This window comes from Lissotriton helveticus, chromosome 11 (assembly GCF_964261635.1).
Source record: "Lissotriton helveticus chromosome 11, aLisHel1.1, whole genome shotgun sequence".
NCBI classification, from domain to species: Eukaryota; Metazoa; Chordata; class Amphibia; order Caudata; family Salamandridae; genus Lissotriton; species Lissotriton helveticus.
In genome coordinates this window covers 606,381,061-606,397,067 of record NC_136072.1, presented here as the reverse complement: position 1 = coordinate 606,397,067, position 16,007 = coordinate 606,381,061, and the positions used below count along the sequence as shown (strand labels likewise).

The 16,007-nt window shown below is 49.0% G+C and overlaps 1 protein-coding gene across 3 annotated transcripts in view; it reads right to left on the bottom strand.

Moving 5' to 3' along the window:
- The window catches only part of U2SURP (U2 snRNP associated SURP domain containing), an 878,864-nt gene that overhangs the window by 21,785 nt on the left and 841,072 nt on the right, over positions 1–16,007 (bottom strand). For all 3 annotated transcript variants that reach the window (XM_078666425.1, XM_078666427.1, XM_078666426.1), the window contains one exon: positions 12,983–13,159. In XM_078666425.1, the coding sequence (XP_078522551.1) occupies positions 12,983–13,159 (177 nt within the window). The remainder of the gene's footprint in view (positions 1–12,982; positions 13,160–16,007) is intronic.

Here is a 16,007-nt window from a genome sequence, read left to right as displayed (position 1 = left end):
CCGCAGAGGAAACAGGGGCAAGGTAGGAGGAGGCCGAAGCACCCCACGCCTATATCAGGCCACAAAAACCTCCACCCAGGGCGGAGGCAAGGAAGAGGAAGACAATCAACCTAGAGACACCAAGGAGACGAGGCAGAAAGAAGGCAAGTCCCCCCCACCAGGACACACCCCGTGAAGAGGGCAGCTGATCCTACCACAGCTAGAAGTCAATAGACCAGACAGAACAGCGCTTACAGCAATAAAGCAGGCGTAAGCAGAAAGAGAAGCCCTGGGACACTCAGGAAGACCAGGCAGGGTGCGCCTGAATAGGGAAGGAACAGATATCCATCTCAGCACCCAAGACAGAGAGCCAGAAGGCGAAGGCGGCCCCGGACACACCTCAGGAAGGGGTTCGCACACACGACACAAAAAGACGTGGAATCAGAGCCATGAGGGCAGGGCAGGGCAGACCAGGCTGACAGCGCAGCGACCCCGGAGAAGGACACCCAGGGCGCCGCCAAAAGCATTCCAACCACCTAGAAGGGAATTGCACCTGCAAAGTACTTAAACGCCAGGGAAAGCAGAGACCCGAAGGCGACCACAGCTTCCAAGCATAGAACAAGCTATATAACAGCTACCACTACCCCACCTAGTGTATGTTAAGTCTCAAGACATGGGAACCCTCTTAGGAGGAAACTTCCGCAGCAGAGGACAACAGAAAGATCTGCAGAAAAAACCTCCTGCAGAAGGCTTGTCAAGCAGCCAAGGAGAAACACCCAGAAGGCCTAATCTGAGGGCCAACCTGGGGTAGATAACCCAAAGGAAAAAACACAGTCAAGAAGGGTCGGCTAGCAGCCAACAGAGCCACAGTCCCAACAAAAGAGGACTCGCAGGAACATGAACCACACAGATCACACAACTGGGGCGACCCGCCCCAACGAAAGAACAGCTCCCAAGAACCAGATCAACGAACAGGTCACTGAGGGGTAGGAGGAGGCCGAAGTCCCGCCAAGAACCTCCGGATGGCCGAGTCTGCTGGGGCGTGGAACAAAAGAGTGCCATCGAAGGGAAGATCGACCAGCCATAACCAAACATTTTCTGGGAACACACTGTCCCGAAGCCAAGCATGGCGGCGAAGGGCAACTGAGGAAGCCATGGCCCAACCAAGCACCTCCAAGATGTCCAGAGTGGAGCGAAGAATAAACGCCGCCAGCTCCCTGCCATCTAACGCATGGTGCCGCAAATCAACACCAGCACCCTCCTGAGCAGCTGCAGATCCAAGGGACTCAGCCGAGTCCCACAAGCAAGAGTTGGCCCTAGCCAAGATACATAACGTGTTAAGGGCCCGCAGAGCCGCACTGGTAGAAGCAAACATATTGCGCCCCCAAGCGACCAGCCAGTGGGCCTCCCGTGATGGTGGAGACAAAAGCAACGGCAGGGAGGGAAAGGCAGTCCGCAAAAGGGGCCCACTAGCAGAGGGATGGAGGGAAAGACACACCGGGTCACGTGGTCCTGGAAGATGCTGGTGCAGAAGGAGTTGGGTCACCAGATCCCCCGTGGCGGGGCGCCCCCAAGTCCCCATCAGGGAAGAACGGAGCGAACCCTCAAAGGGAAGCAGAACCTCCCTCCCACCAGAGCCCTGGTGAAGAACTTCCAAAAGGTGATCTGCGGGGAAATGAGCAGCCGGCTCACCAATGCGCAAAATTCCCACAGCCGTGGAAACAGCGCGAGCGAAGGCCGCACCCGCCTCCGTAGGGCCCTGCGGTGGGGAAAGCAGCTCCTCTGTTGGTTGACGGCTGCAATTTAAGGCGACCATCCCCTAAGCCAATCGGAGTGGGGCAGGGCCAGGTGCGGAAGGGAGAAAGAGGAGCCGAGTGGGGGACCTGTGGTTCCTCTGGTGAAAACCGCGGCCGCCGTGAGGAGCCGGGCTTTGAAGACGTCAGGGGAAAAAGCCATGAGGACGACACCAGCAGGCGTCCACAATCCGGGGAAGAGGGAAAGTCTGAAGACAAGTCCACGACCTGACGCCTGGCCAGTGCTGTAGAATCCGCTACCTGGAGCAGGGAGTCATCGTCGTCCGGCGTCACCGGAGACTTCGGACAGGCCTCCGCCACATCACACAGCGCTGGAGACCGGGGTGGGCCCGGAGCCAAGGCGGCTAGGGGACGGTGCCGGAACGGCGCCGGCTCGACCTCTGACGAGGCAGTTGTCTGCATGGAAGGACGAGAGGCACCCGGGAGTGGCAAGGAGCCCCCCGTCACCCTCTATCCATTAGTGGGCGAGAGGGGCCCACTGACCCCCATGGTGGCACCCAGGCCGATCGACCTCCGGCGAAGCAGCTGCTTACGCGGAGGGACGAGAGGGACCGGGGTAGTTACGAGGAGACCCCCGCCAGCCTCGACCCACAAGGGTACGAGTTGAGCCCACCGACCCCCAACGACTCGACCTCCAACGAGGCGGCCACCTGCGTGGAGGAACGAGGGGTCCCCTGCCAGCCTCAACCCATGATGGGAAGAGGGGGTCCACCGACCCCTGTGGCGCCGCCAGGGCCAGCAGCTGCCTGTGCCGTAGCAGCGTCACCTCGGCCTTAGACAGGATCACCTTGTCAAAGGGCCGAGAGGGGCTCGGGGATGCGACCCGAGCCCCGGCGACCTCCTGCGACACCACAGGGACTCGGCAGGAGTTTGCGGCTAAGCCGGGGCGCCGTGGTCCGAAGGAGGCACCCCTGAAGGGCCGCACTCCAACGGTACCACATCCTCCAAGCCTGGCTCCAAACCAGCCGGTGCCAGACCCGTCGCGGAAGGCCCCGCACAGCGCAAGGGATCCGCTGATGCCGCAGGAGGGGAAGGAGGCAGAGGAGGAGGAGAAGCCAGAGAGGCCTGTAAAGCCGCCACATATGTCTCCATCTGGGCTCTCGACGCCCCCTCACCGGGAAACGGTGGATAGGGGGACGGTACGCGGGGCCGCTTCACCTGCGGAGAGCCCACACCCCCAACAGGCCGGAAACCAGCCCTCGGGGACAAACTGCAAAACTTACCGACAGGGGAGCGATGCTACTGCGGCACAGTAGAAGGATGAGGACGACGACGGTGACTGCTGCTTCGAAAACCTTCCGCAGATGCTGATCGAGGTGACAAAGCCGACCTCGACAGACGAGCCGAGAGAAGTTTCATCCGGCGTTCCCGCCGCGACTTCGGCTTCAACCATTGGCACGCCTCGCAATCGGTGGAGCTGTGATCTTCCCCCAAACACCACATGCAAATGAGGTGAGGGTTCGTCGCCGACATCAGGCATCCACAGGACGAACACGTTTTAAAGCCCGAAGGCATCTGCACACTGTTCCCACAAAACACAAGCAATAATAATAATAATAATAATACTGGGTTTTGTAAAGCGCGACAGCTACCTCGCGGGGAGGTGTCCCGGCGCTAGTAGAACACAGAAGACCTGGGATATTAATTAAAATTGGCAATTAAACTAGCGTGGTTGGATAAAAAGCCAGGTTTTTAGCAGTGTCTTAAAACAGGATTCAGAAGGGGCCTGTTGGATTTCTTGTGGCAGGGTATTCCACAGAGCGGAAACGGTAGCCGAAAAAGTCCGACCGCCAAGTCGAGCTTTTTTCGTGCGTGGGACTGTCAATTGAACACGACAGTTGGACCGTAATGCACGGGTTTGGGAGTATCTAGGAAGACGTTTTTTCAGGTATTCTGGACAGGAGCCATGCAAAGATCTAAAAGCCAACGTTAGGGCTTTGAACTTTATTCTGCTGGCAACTGGCAGCCAGTGCAGGGATCGGAGATGCGGAGAGACTGACTGCCTGAGTGGAATTCGCAGTAACAGTCTCGCAGCCGCATTTTGAACTAGCTGAAGCCTTTGTGTCAGGTATTTTGGTAGACCTAGGTAGAGTCCGTTGGCATAGTCCAGCCTTGAGGTCACAGTAGCGTGGATAACCGTTTTTCGGCAGTCTTCTGGTAGGATCTGAGGATTTTACGCAAATTTCTCAGTTTACTCATACAGCATCCGGCAACTTGTTGGATGTGGGAGGTGAAGGACATGCAATCATCCCATCTCACTCCAAGATTTTTTGCCGTGTGACTGGGTGATGGGGCAGGGCCCATCTCCCTCGGCCACCAAAGATCTGACGCGGGTGGGGGGCCCTTGCCAAAAAAGATGACCTCAGTCTTATTGGCATTAAGTTTTAATTTATTTGCATTCATCCAATGAGCTACATCTTGAAGACAGCCTTTGAAGTTTGAAAAGGACTCTTGCGTGATCTCAGAATACGGAAATACCAACTGTGTGTCATCGGCATATGAAATTGCCTTGACACCCCAGTTGGCAATTAGCGTAAAGAGAGGCGCAAGGTAGACATTGAACAGAAGGGGGCTTAAGGCCGACCCCTGTGGGACTCCACAGCCAAGGGTCTTGGGAGCCGACGAGATCGTCCCAAGTGCCACCTTCTGGGTTCTCTGGGATAGGTAAGAATGTACCCAATCCAACGCCTTATCCTGAATCCCTATTTCGGCCAGCCGGCTGAGTAGTCTGGCGTGGTCCACCGTATCAAAGGCGGCCGACAGATCCAGGAGTACCAGCATTGCTGAGTTCCCTGCATCCATCGACCACCTAACTGACTCGGCTACCTCAATGAGTGCTGTTTCCGTGCTAAAACCGGGCCGGAAACCAGACTGTGTTTCATGGAGAATTTTGTTTACTTCTACAAATTTACTCAGCTGGCGCTGTATGACTTTTTCCAACATTTTTCCCGGAGCGGCTAATAGGGATATCGGGCGGAGATTAGTGAGATCTTCCGGATCCCCATTGGGCTTTTTCTTTAAGGGCAGGAGGGTAGCGTGTTTCCATGCATCCGGAAATATGCCCGACGCAATGGAGGAGTTCCAGATATGATGAAGTGTGGGAGCTACAAAATCGGCTATAGAGCTCCATAGTTTTGCAGGACAGGGGTCGTCGGGCGAACCAGATTTACATCGGAGCAGTTCTTGCCGTACTTCACTCACAGGGATATTAAGAAACTGAGTGAAAGTCTCACTTAGCTCGCACTTAATCACAAGGTCCTGTTTCACTGTTTTTATTACTGGTCCAAAAGAGTCGTAGACCTTTTTGATTTTTTGGTCAAAGAACTCGGAAATTTGCTCACATAGCATAACTGTTGGCGCAACCTCCCTCTCAATGCACTTTGGTTTAAAAAAGGACTGTACTGTTTTGAAAATCTGTTTACTAGACTGTTCTGCCTGTAGAATCAAGTCTGCATAAAAAGTTTTTTATTTTTCCTAATAGCTTTCCGTAGATTTTTTAAAGCTTCTTTGTACCTAGTGTTTTCCTCCAGACCATAGTTTACTCTCCAGAGTCTCTCCAGTTTTTTACAAGCTGATTTCTCTATTCTTAGCTCCTGCGAGAACCAGGGTGCTGAGGGAGAGTCTCTTTTCGATAGTGCACGGGAGGCTGGCGCAATGGAAGAAACCATCTTTCCAACCCACTCGTGGAGGAGTTGAGCATCAATATTGGCGTTGTTTGTCAGGGATGGGGTAGTCATTTCCAGGATAGGGCCCATAGTCTCAGGGATCAGTTTCTTCCATTGCCTTTTTAGGAAGTAGCATTTGCTGGACGCAGAGATGTCGTGCGCCAAGTTAAGTGTAAAAGGGACAAGTGAGTGATCTGACCAAGTCAGGGGGAGTGGATCCTCGGACAGCACATTTTTGATATTGGAGAAGATGAGATCAATAGTATGGCCCCCCCTATGTGTCGGGCCCTCATTGACCAGTGTAAGATTGGCCGTGCTTAAAGTAGCTCTAAGTAGCTCTGCCATGGCACAGTCGGATTTATCCATGTGGATGTTGAAGTCGCCCACCACGATAAAATGGGGGTGGAGAAGCGAGCTCTGAACAATCATGTCCAGTAGAGTAGATAAGTTAGAATCTGCGCCGCCGGGTGGGCGATAAATCACCAGTCCTGCTAATGAGAGCTGAGGACTAGCCTGAAAGCAGAAGTGGAGGCCTTCAATTCCATGAATAGTCGTAGGGGCTGAGGAGGTTAGTCTTAAGTGCTCTTTAAAGATGATGGCTACGCCACCGCCTCTTTTTGGTCCCGAGCGATTGGTGAGACATATTTTAAATCCCGAAGGGACTGCCAATGCAATGGAGGTCAAGTTGTCTTCCTTCATCCATGTTTCTGTTAACAACAGGATATCCCATTCCTGTTCTTCGAGTAAAAGCCAAACATCGTCAGCATGTTTGGCTAGGGATCTACAATTCAGTAGGCCAGCTCTAATGCCTATCTGAAGTGGGGACTTGGGATTAGGAGGCCTCATAGGGTTTACATTGCCAAAAACTACCTCACAATTGCTACAAATCTGAGGAGGGGCGAGGGTCAGAGGGTCTATAGAGTGCGGACAACATTTGAAGGGGGGAGCCAGAGCTTTTAGGTCCTCACCTGACCATATTATCCTTTCGTCTTGGAGTCCCCTGCCAGCAGCATGTCTGGCCCCGGCCGCGGTCTGGTCGCGGACGGGCGCAGACGGGCTTGCATTAGGCGCCCCCGCTGCGCCCGTCCGCTGCGCTTCCGGTGGAAACACATGATAAATAGTGGCGGAGGGAGGGGTGTGGCCTGTCAGGTGGTGGGCGTGGCCTGCGTGTCCCAGGGCAGGGCGTCCACTCGGGAAAGTATCCCGTGGCAGAGGGGGATCGAGGTAGGAATGTTGTCAGTCACATTAAATACACACTCGAAATAGTAAAAGAAAGTCTAAAATCACTTCAATTTACACAGTATTACAGTTTTTAAAAACGCTAGCTAGACTCTCCCGGCTTCCGCCTCAGGAGGTCAAAGTGTTCTGCCTCGCGCTAGGAATGGCGCGCTATTTGAACGTTCGTTCGTAAAAAGGGGCGTGGCCTGTCAGGTGGTGGGCGTGGCCTGCGTGTCCCAGGGCAGGGCGTCCACTCGAGAAAGTATCCCGTGGCAGAGGGGCATCGAGGTAGGAATGTTGTCAGTCACATTAAATACACACTCGAAATAGTAAAAGAAAGTCTAAAATCACTTCAATTTACACAGTATTACAGTTTTTAAAAACGCTAGCTAGACTCTCCCGGCTTCCGCCTCAGGAGGTCAAAGTGTTCTGCCTCGCGCTAGGAATGGCACGCTATTTGAACGTTCGTTCGTAAAAAGGGGCGTGGCCTGTCAGGTGGTGGGCGTGGCCTGCGTGTCCCAGGGCGGGCGTCCACTTGAGAAAGTATCCCGTGGCAGAGGGGGATCGAGGTAGGAATGTTGTCAGTCACATTAAATACACACTCGAAATAGTAAAAGAAAGTCTAAAATCACTTCAATTTACACAGTATTACAGTTTTTAAAAACGCTAGCTAGACTCTCCCGGCTTCCGCCTCAGGAGGTCAAAGTGTTCTGCCTCGCGCTAGGAATGGCGCGCTATTTGAACGTTCGTTCGTAAAAAGGGGCGTGGCCTGTCAGGTGGTGGGCGTGGCCTGCGTGTCCCAGGGCAGGGCGTCCACTCGAGAAAGTATCCCGTGGCAGAGGGGGATCGAGGTAGGAATGTTGTCAGTCACATTAAATACACACTCGAAATAGTAAAAGAAAGTCTAAAATCACTTCAATTTACACAGTATTACAGTTTTTAAAAACGCTAGCTAGACTCTCCCGGCTTCCGCCTCAGGAGGTCAAAGTGTTCTGCCTCGCGCTAGGAATGGCGCGCTATTTGAACGTTCGTTCGTAAAAAGGGGCGTGGCCTGTCAGGTGGTGGGCGTGGCCTGCGTGTCCCAGGGCAGGGCGTCCACTCGAGAAAGTATCCCGTGGCAGAGGGGGATCGAGGTAGGAATGGAAAGCGAAGGGAAAGGCCTAACAGGCCCAGAGCACGAACCAGATCTGCGTTGCACGCGGAAAAGGAAAAAACTGATGTTGGCGCCGGGGTGGGGCTTATGTGACCTCGCTGACGTCACGCTCGCGGACGTCACGGCAGAGTCACGCAGTACCGCCCCCCGGGAGAGATACTGGGGAAAATAACAGCAGTGGGAGGTGGTGTCGCACCTTCCGGCCACCAAGCACTTGGCTGGAAGGGATTGTCTTTTCCCATCAGTAGGATCTCGGCTTTGTCTGTATTACACCTGAGGTGGATGTCCTTCATCCACTGGATGACCTCAGCTAGACATAGTTTGAAATGGAGTTCAGCGTTGGTGGAGTCTTTGTCGAGGGAAAGAATCAATTGTGTATTGTCTGCGTAGGACGTTACTTCAATCTCAAAAGATGATATCAAGGAGATGAGAGGGGTCATGTATATGTTGAACAACAGCATACTGAGGGATGAGCCCTGTGGTACTCCAGTTGCAATGGGGCGTTCAGCAGAGAGGAACGCTCCAAGGGGCACTGCTTGCCTGCGATTGGTGAGAAAGGACTCAATCCATGCTTGTACAGTATTAGAGATGCCACTGGATTTGAGACTTGCAAGTAGAATACTGTGTTAGATGCTATCAAATGAGGCAGACAGGTCGAGCAAAATCAAAACTGCCTTCCTGCCTTTGTCCACTATAGTTTTTAGAGTGCCCAATATTTCTAGGAGTGCAGATTCTGTGGAATGCTTGGGGCGGAAGCGTGATTGCAGTGGGTGGAGGATCATGGCGTTTCCAAGGAACTTAGCTAGTTCTTTGTGGACTAGTCTTTCCGTGCAATTTTGCCCAGTATCGAGAGGAGCGATAAAGGGCGGAGATTGGATGAGCCTATGTTTTGCTTTTTTTCTGTGGTTTTACTATAGCTAGCTTCCTTTTGTCTGGTACTGTGCCTGAGAGTAGTGAGGAATTGACTATCTGGTTGATTAACGGGTTAATAGTGTGCATAATTTGGTGAAGAATCATGGGGGGTGGGGTCAGGCATCCAAGGGAGAGTCTGATTTACAGGCGTCAATTGCAGCCCGTGTCTGCTCAAGCGAGACTGATTCGAAGGTTTGGAGTGAGTGACCAGTACTAATTGGGTCGGGCTCCAAGTCCCAGTCACGGTTTTGTGCGGGGGAAGTTACAAAATCCTTTTGGATATTCTGGATTTTGTCCTCAAAGAAGATCGCGATATAGTCTGAGAGGGAGGAATTTCTTTATGCAATGCTTTTGGGTCGGTGAAGGACTTTATAAATGAGAATATGGTTTTTTGGTCTTGGTTGGTCTCAAGTATTTTGTTGGAGTAATACTCTTTTATTGCTAATTTGATGAGTATAGTAGTGCCTCCTCCTTGTTTTGAATGCTTTTTTTTTATAATTATTTTTATTCGCATTTTAAACCAATACAAAATGATAAGCATGTCACATTTGATTACAATCGTGCAAAGACAGTTATATACGATCCACAACATAAGGCATGTCACCTCCTCCCTTTTCCGGGCTGGAGAGAGATCTGCGGTTCCCCAGCAAGTATTCATTCTAGCAAGGCCTTCCCCACATCACTCGTCTTCCCCAAGAGTCTGAGAAATAGGCCCAGAGGCCCATTTGGCAGAAACACCACATGCCCCCAACACGGTGTCTGGCTAGTCGGCACCCAGCCCTCCATCCATTCCGTAGTATTTACTCCAGTTCCCCCACACCTAACTTCCGCGGGCACCCTCTCGTGTTTTGAATGCTTTTTGATCTGCTGCATCATAGACTCTTCTCCATTTGCTCCCCAATTTCTTACATTGTACATGTAGTTGAGCGAAGGCAGGCGTAAACCGGGGGCTTTATGAGTTTTGGTTTTCGCTTTCTTATCGCATAGTTCTAGTGGTATTAGCTCAGCTTGTTGCAGTCATCCAGGTGTGGAAGAGTTGTGAGTCTTCTGAGGTTTTACCAGTAAGGACAGGGACACAAGCCTGGGCAGTGGTGGGGAACTTTGAATTGATGGCTAGTTGCGCCCACTTGCGCCTTGGATGTAAGGGGGTGGTTTGCTTGGCAGGACAATTCATGAGTGGCCTCTTAATAGCGAAGGGGATGAATTGATGGTCTGACCATATCTGTGGGATAGGGGTGTCTACTGATAACGAGGTGAAATTGGAGCAGACACCATCCAATGTATGGCCTGCCCGGTGCGTCGGGACATCCACCAATTGGTGCAGTCCAAGGGATTCTCTTATGTCAAGGAAGTTGTCCACTCCCGGCTCCTTTCTGCATTCTAAGTGGAGATTAAAGTCTCCTAGGAGGGTGAAATTGGCATATCTAAGCTAAAAATGGCTAAGAGTTTCTCCTAATGAGTCGAGAAAGGTGGCACTATGACCGGGTGGAAGATAGATCAGGGCTCCTGTAAAGGCGAGGGAGGCGTTTATTGTGAAGCAGAAGCCGAGGCATTCTGCTCCCTAAAGTGTGTGAAGTTCGAAACTAGTGCAGTGTAGTGAGTCACTTAAGATAATGGCTAATCCCCCCTCCTCTGGATTCCCCTCTGTCCTTCCTATAGAACTTATAGTTGGGTGGAAATGCTGCTGTAATATCTGAATTACACCAGTCTTTTAACCAGGTTTCAGTAACAAAGAGAAAGTCTAGCTGTCACTCCATGATCAATTCTCTGATATCCTGGGAGTGCCTGCATATTGATCGAGCACTAATTAGTCCCCTTTTTAATTGGGAGCTGCTAGGTGTTGAGGCTTTCCTACCCATGATGTTAGGGCTAATGACTGAAGTGGTGAGCTCTAAACTACACTTATGAAATGCAAGAGGTCCCATTATTTTGTCAGGTGGTATTTGACAGCCACAATTTCCCCTTGTGTTTAGGGTTTTTAATACTGGTGATGAAAAAACAGTACCTGGGGGATTTTGGGCAACATTTCTAGCGCTTCTCGCGGCCTTGGCGCAGACGGGCTTGCTTCTGGCGCGCTAGTGGCGCACCCGCTGCACGCATCCGGCCCAGGTTCTGTTTAAGTAGATGGACGGGTGGCAAATTGCCCCTTGATCTGTGTTTCCTGCCGGATGTCAGGCAGGTCAGGTGAGGGGGTATGTCCGCTTCCCTCCGCTCAATCGGGAAGCGCTGTGACAGAACAGGGAAGCTGAAACGGAGAGGCTGTCCTACTTTGCAGGTTTGGGTGCGCACGATTTACAAAACGCAGTGAGCTAAATGACAAAAACAGTGGCATGGCGAACGTTTAAAACGTTAAAGTGTTTACAATAGTTAGAAGCTAAAAGCAGGTGACATTTAAAATATTTCAAGAGCTGAAAGCAAAGGGCCACTGTTAAGATCACTAGCGTAGAAAGCCGATAAAACTGTCAAAATCGGTGTGGAAAGTGTGAAGTGCCGCTCCCGCTGAGGTAGATGGCACTGCTTAAGTGAGGGGTTCCTCTCACCTTCCGCTCACACCTCCAGGGCCGGAATTAGATTATATGAGGCAGGCTAAGAACTAAGAACAGTGTACATTCTACGTAACAGTTGTCAAAAAAATACTATTTGCTAAAAATGACCAAGATCTGAAGGTGCAAAAGATCAGACTACCTGCACCCTTCATAATGTGGTGAAAACATTACAGATAGCTGTTTGTCTGAAGTAAAACAAGCACACTAACAAAGGTTAATACCTGGTGCACACACTCGACCATGTTAAGTATAAATTATCATGCGGACACTATTCTCTCTAAATAACTGAAGACTGCTTACAATATGAATACAAGTCAACTGTCACTTGTACACAGAGTAACTCTTGGTTCAATACCTCTACAGACCTATGGTGCACTAGGAGCACGTGCATTTTGTAAACAATTACACCATTAACTGCACCCAAACAGTTCAAATTTAGATTGAGAAGTACTTTGGTAGTTACCTGCCACATTGTAAACTATAAAAGAAACTAACACTTTTGGATGATGTCATCAGTGATGTCATTGTCATTTAATATGTAATCAGTGATGTCAGAACATGTCATTAGTGATGTCATGTGAGGTCATAAGCAGTGCGTAGCGGGGGTGCAAGTTATAGTTAGCGCTGCTAACTGTAACTGTTGAATTTCTGTTTTATTTAGGTAAAAACTTTATTGTTGACAAATGTACCCAACTATAATGTTACTTTAACCTTTAGTTGTTTCAGTGATATATATATATATATATATATATATATATATATATATATATATTTAAATAAAACCAAGGAGCAATAACCTTTACCCAACAGGTTCTTTGAAAATCTCAGTGGCAGTCGTGGGCACCCCTTTAAGCATATGGAGAACTGAAGGGGGCTTTGGGTACGGCATACTTTTTTGACCTGGAAGTCTCGTCTTCCTGGACACCATGCATATCAACTTTATATGAGGCTGCCTTGCGTATGACCTCGTGGTATGTAGCAGTGTCATCACTGGGGAAAGCCTTCACTACATACTGATTGGGGTCTGAATTACCTGGGGCATTGACATAGTGGATCCAGGAGTCATTCTTGGGCTCAGGGCTAGAGGGTACATCATAGGGATCAGCTGGATAAAGTGGGCTACCCTCTCCGTAATAAGAGTAGTGATCCTGCTGGAAAGTCTGAAGGAGGTGTGGCATGATGAAGTAGAAGTGGTTCCTTCAACACACACACAGGCAAGAGACCCCAGTTTTTGAGAACTGGGCAGTCCTCTATAGAGGAAAGCGTGTAGGTGGCCTCACTATAGTTCAGATTTAAAAAAATGCCTGTGCCCATGAACTTTAATCAAACTGGCACCAACTGGATAGGGACAATTTACTTTCTGGTTGTTTTTTACCAGTCAAAATAAGAATGTGAAAGTAATCACTTAAAACAACATAGGGTTGACACAATAAAATTACATATTACACAGGTGCCCATCACAGAGCCAGAACTGCAGCTTCATGATAGATGCTTGGAATAACCACAAAAGGAAAAGGTGCACAGAAAACACACCTGAATGCAACTCATTTGTATATAATTTGTTCTGAAGATCTGGCATGGATCTGGCCCTCCAGTAACTAAGAGCTGTTACTCCCTCCTCTGCCCTGGGGTACAATGAGAATGAGTGAGACAAGTTGTGTTCCACTAACCATTACAAACTGAACCGATATTTACCTTTTGAGTTTTTTACCAACGTCTCTCGGAGAGTCTTTGTGAGAGGACCTCGAACGTGAACTTTCTTTGTATGATCGTTCAGCCCTCTCTGAGCGCTCTGATTTTGGAGAGGGGGATTTTGCTCGTCTGCCACTGGTACTCCGACAAGGGCTTGGAGAGGCACTATGTCGTCTTTTCCTTTAAAAGAAGAAATAAACGATTGTAATAGTTGGTTAGTAATTTCAAAACTTTCCATAACACCGTAATAATCATTTTCTCACACCCACAGTGTTTCAGTTTTAATTAGCAGTAAATATCTTTCCCGTGTCAGTGTGTAATGTTGTAGTAACTTCTGTAGGACTAGAACAAATAAGCACTGGCAAAACAAATAAGTCAGGCCTTATTAGGCTGGTGACATGATTATTTTTTCTTGCAAGCATATACAACAAAAACAATAGAAAACGAGTCATTAATTAAACATGACCACCATCTGTCTGCAGTAAACATTTTCAAATTTAAAAACAGTCAGCAATGTGGATGTTTTGCGAGTGAGATATTTTTAAACAAAAACTTTCAGTTGCATGCATTTTATTATGTTTGAAGGCGTCAAGAACAAATCACCACCTAGCCTACCACTCAAAAAGCTATAATGTTAACATGACATGATGTACTGTGGTAGGAAAGAAAACATTGGTGTGGACCAGCAGCAAAAGATTTGTGAATGAAAAATTCAGGCAATGTATTGATCAGTAGTACCAGAGCCAGAATGAGGAGTGCAGAGGGTAGAGTACACAAAATGCGAAACTGAGAATATGCACAAATGCTCCGTCAAGCTAAAAATCATTCCTTGCATAAGCCCATAGAATAGTTGTGTGGGAATGGTGGCATACAGCCTCCTGTATTACCCCTTAGGCGAAAGCAAAGTGTATATTTTTGTTGAGTGAACTAAAACTGTACTATCCAGACAAAGTGAGACCGTTTAAAGAAGGAGTAATTGTGAGAAAATGCATTTTTTTTGCATGGTTATCCCCCCACTTTTTGCCTGGTGTTGACGTGGTTTCAAATGTAGTGTACAGGGTCCCTACCAACCTCGTAACAGTACCAGTGCTCTTTCCCTAAAACAAACCCCCAATTGGTACTTCTGCACACTGTGACCCAAGTATATGGGACCCTAGGTACCTAGGGCCTGGTTGCTGAAGAGGGTTCCTTGGGACCCCCTCACTGGGCCAATGCCACTGCCCTTGCAGCCTGCATGCCCCTGTGAGGGAGAAAATGACAGTCGACACGGCACTCTGCCTCATTGCCATGCCAGCTACCACTGCCTGACAGCATAGGTAAGTCACCCCGCTAGCACGCCTCACAGCCCTAAGGCAGGGTGCACTACACTACATGTGAGGGCATATCTGCATGATCAGATATACCCCTACACTATTGGGCCCCATTGCCTTATACTGCAAGTGCCAGTGTAGCCATGTGAGAGTACTTGGGCTGGGAACTCGACAACTATAGTTCCACAGCACCATGATGGCTTCCTTGAATACAGGAGTGTTTAGTATCAAACTACTTCTTTCAATAAATGCACACTGATGCCAGTGTAGGATTTATTGTACCATGTAGCCAGACGGCACCTCAGAGGTGCCCCGTGAATCCCTGCTAACCTATGTGCGGTCTCTGACCAGCTGTAGACAGCCAGCCACAAACAGACATGTTTCTGAACCTCGAGGTAGAGAGCCCCTGCTCTCTGGGACCAGAAACAATGCAAATCCTGGGCAGAGGTATCATGCCTCCATCCCCCAGGATAGGCCAGAGCTCGAAGAAGAAAGCTTCAAATGCCTGCCGCCTTTGTAATTCGATTTTGACCTCTGTACCCGGCCGCCGCTGTGCCGCTGGTGGTACAGTTTTGGTACTTACATGACCCCGGGCCCTTGCTGACATTTGGCTCTGAAGACCGAGATTGTAAGTTAAATACTTACCTGTTTAACCGCAGTATTGTTTTCCTCATAGGCTAACATTGGACTGTGTGAAAAGGTTTCAAAGTGTCGATTTTCAAACTAAAAAGCATATTTAATTAAGAACGTACTTACCGGATTATGAAGTCCTGGGTCTTAAAGCACAAGTTACTACTTGTGTTGTTGTATAGCTCCTATATATCCCTATATCGTGTTAAGTTAGCATAGGTACGTTTGAGATTTAAACGCCATTTTTCCTTTCTTGCAACTTCTGCACACGACCCTTATTTGTTGACTTAGCTTTCAACCTAGTAGTTTGCCGTGGTGAATGTGAGAATAATATGTTATTGCTCTGATATCTGCTTTGTTTAATAAAACATGTCTGCACGGAGAGTGCTGAAGTTTCAGGAGCAACACGATATGGAATTGTTATGAGGTCTGATCTCCACGCCTTCATAGTCATAACACAAGTGCAGCCTTTGCCAACTTGGGCTTGAGGCGGGATTGATATTGCTTTGCACGAGAATTGTTAACACACTTGATGCGGTGCACATGCAGAGAGAGCTGGTGTATGCTGATGTGATTCCTTCATGCTAGGACACTAAGGTATGGGCCCGCCCTAAAACAACCCAAAGAGACCTTCTTAGCTAATAATATAATATATGTGTTAGGGAGGGTGAGATATAAGTGTTGTTAACTCTTATTCATTACAGCATGTTAACATGCTGTCACCATTCGCTTTTTATGTCTTAGTAACTATGCTGATAATTTTGCTACTGATAATAAGTATACTTGTATTATCTAAGATACTGCGCCTGAGAAGACGGCATTAGTAAATAAACATTTCAAATGCACATGTGTCTTCTTTACTCCATGTTCTGGTTTGTAAGGATAATATAACGAAAGAGTGTTCATGAGTCCCACGTACCCTGAGGTACTGTAAGTTCATGTTCTGGTTTGTCTAAACATTGGGAGTTTGATATGTCCAATGAGACACTGTAGCTAGCTCGGTAAGGGGTGAGTTGGTTGCTAAGGTAAGTTTTGGGACACCCTAATTTGCCGAGGTTCCACTCCTCTGTGCACAGTTCTGTGTGAGT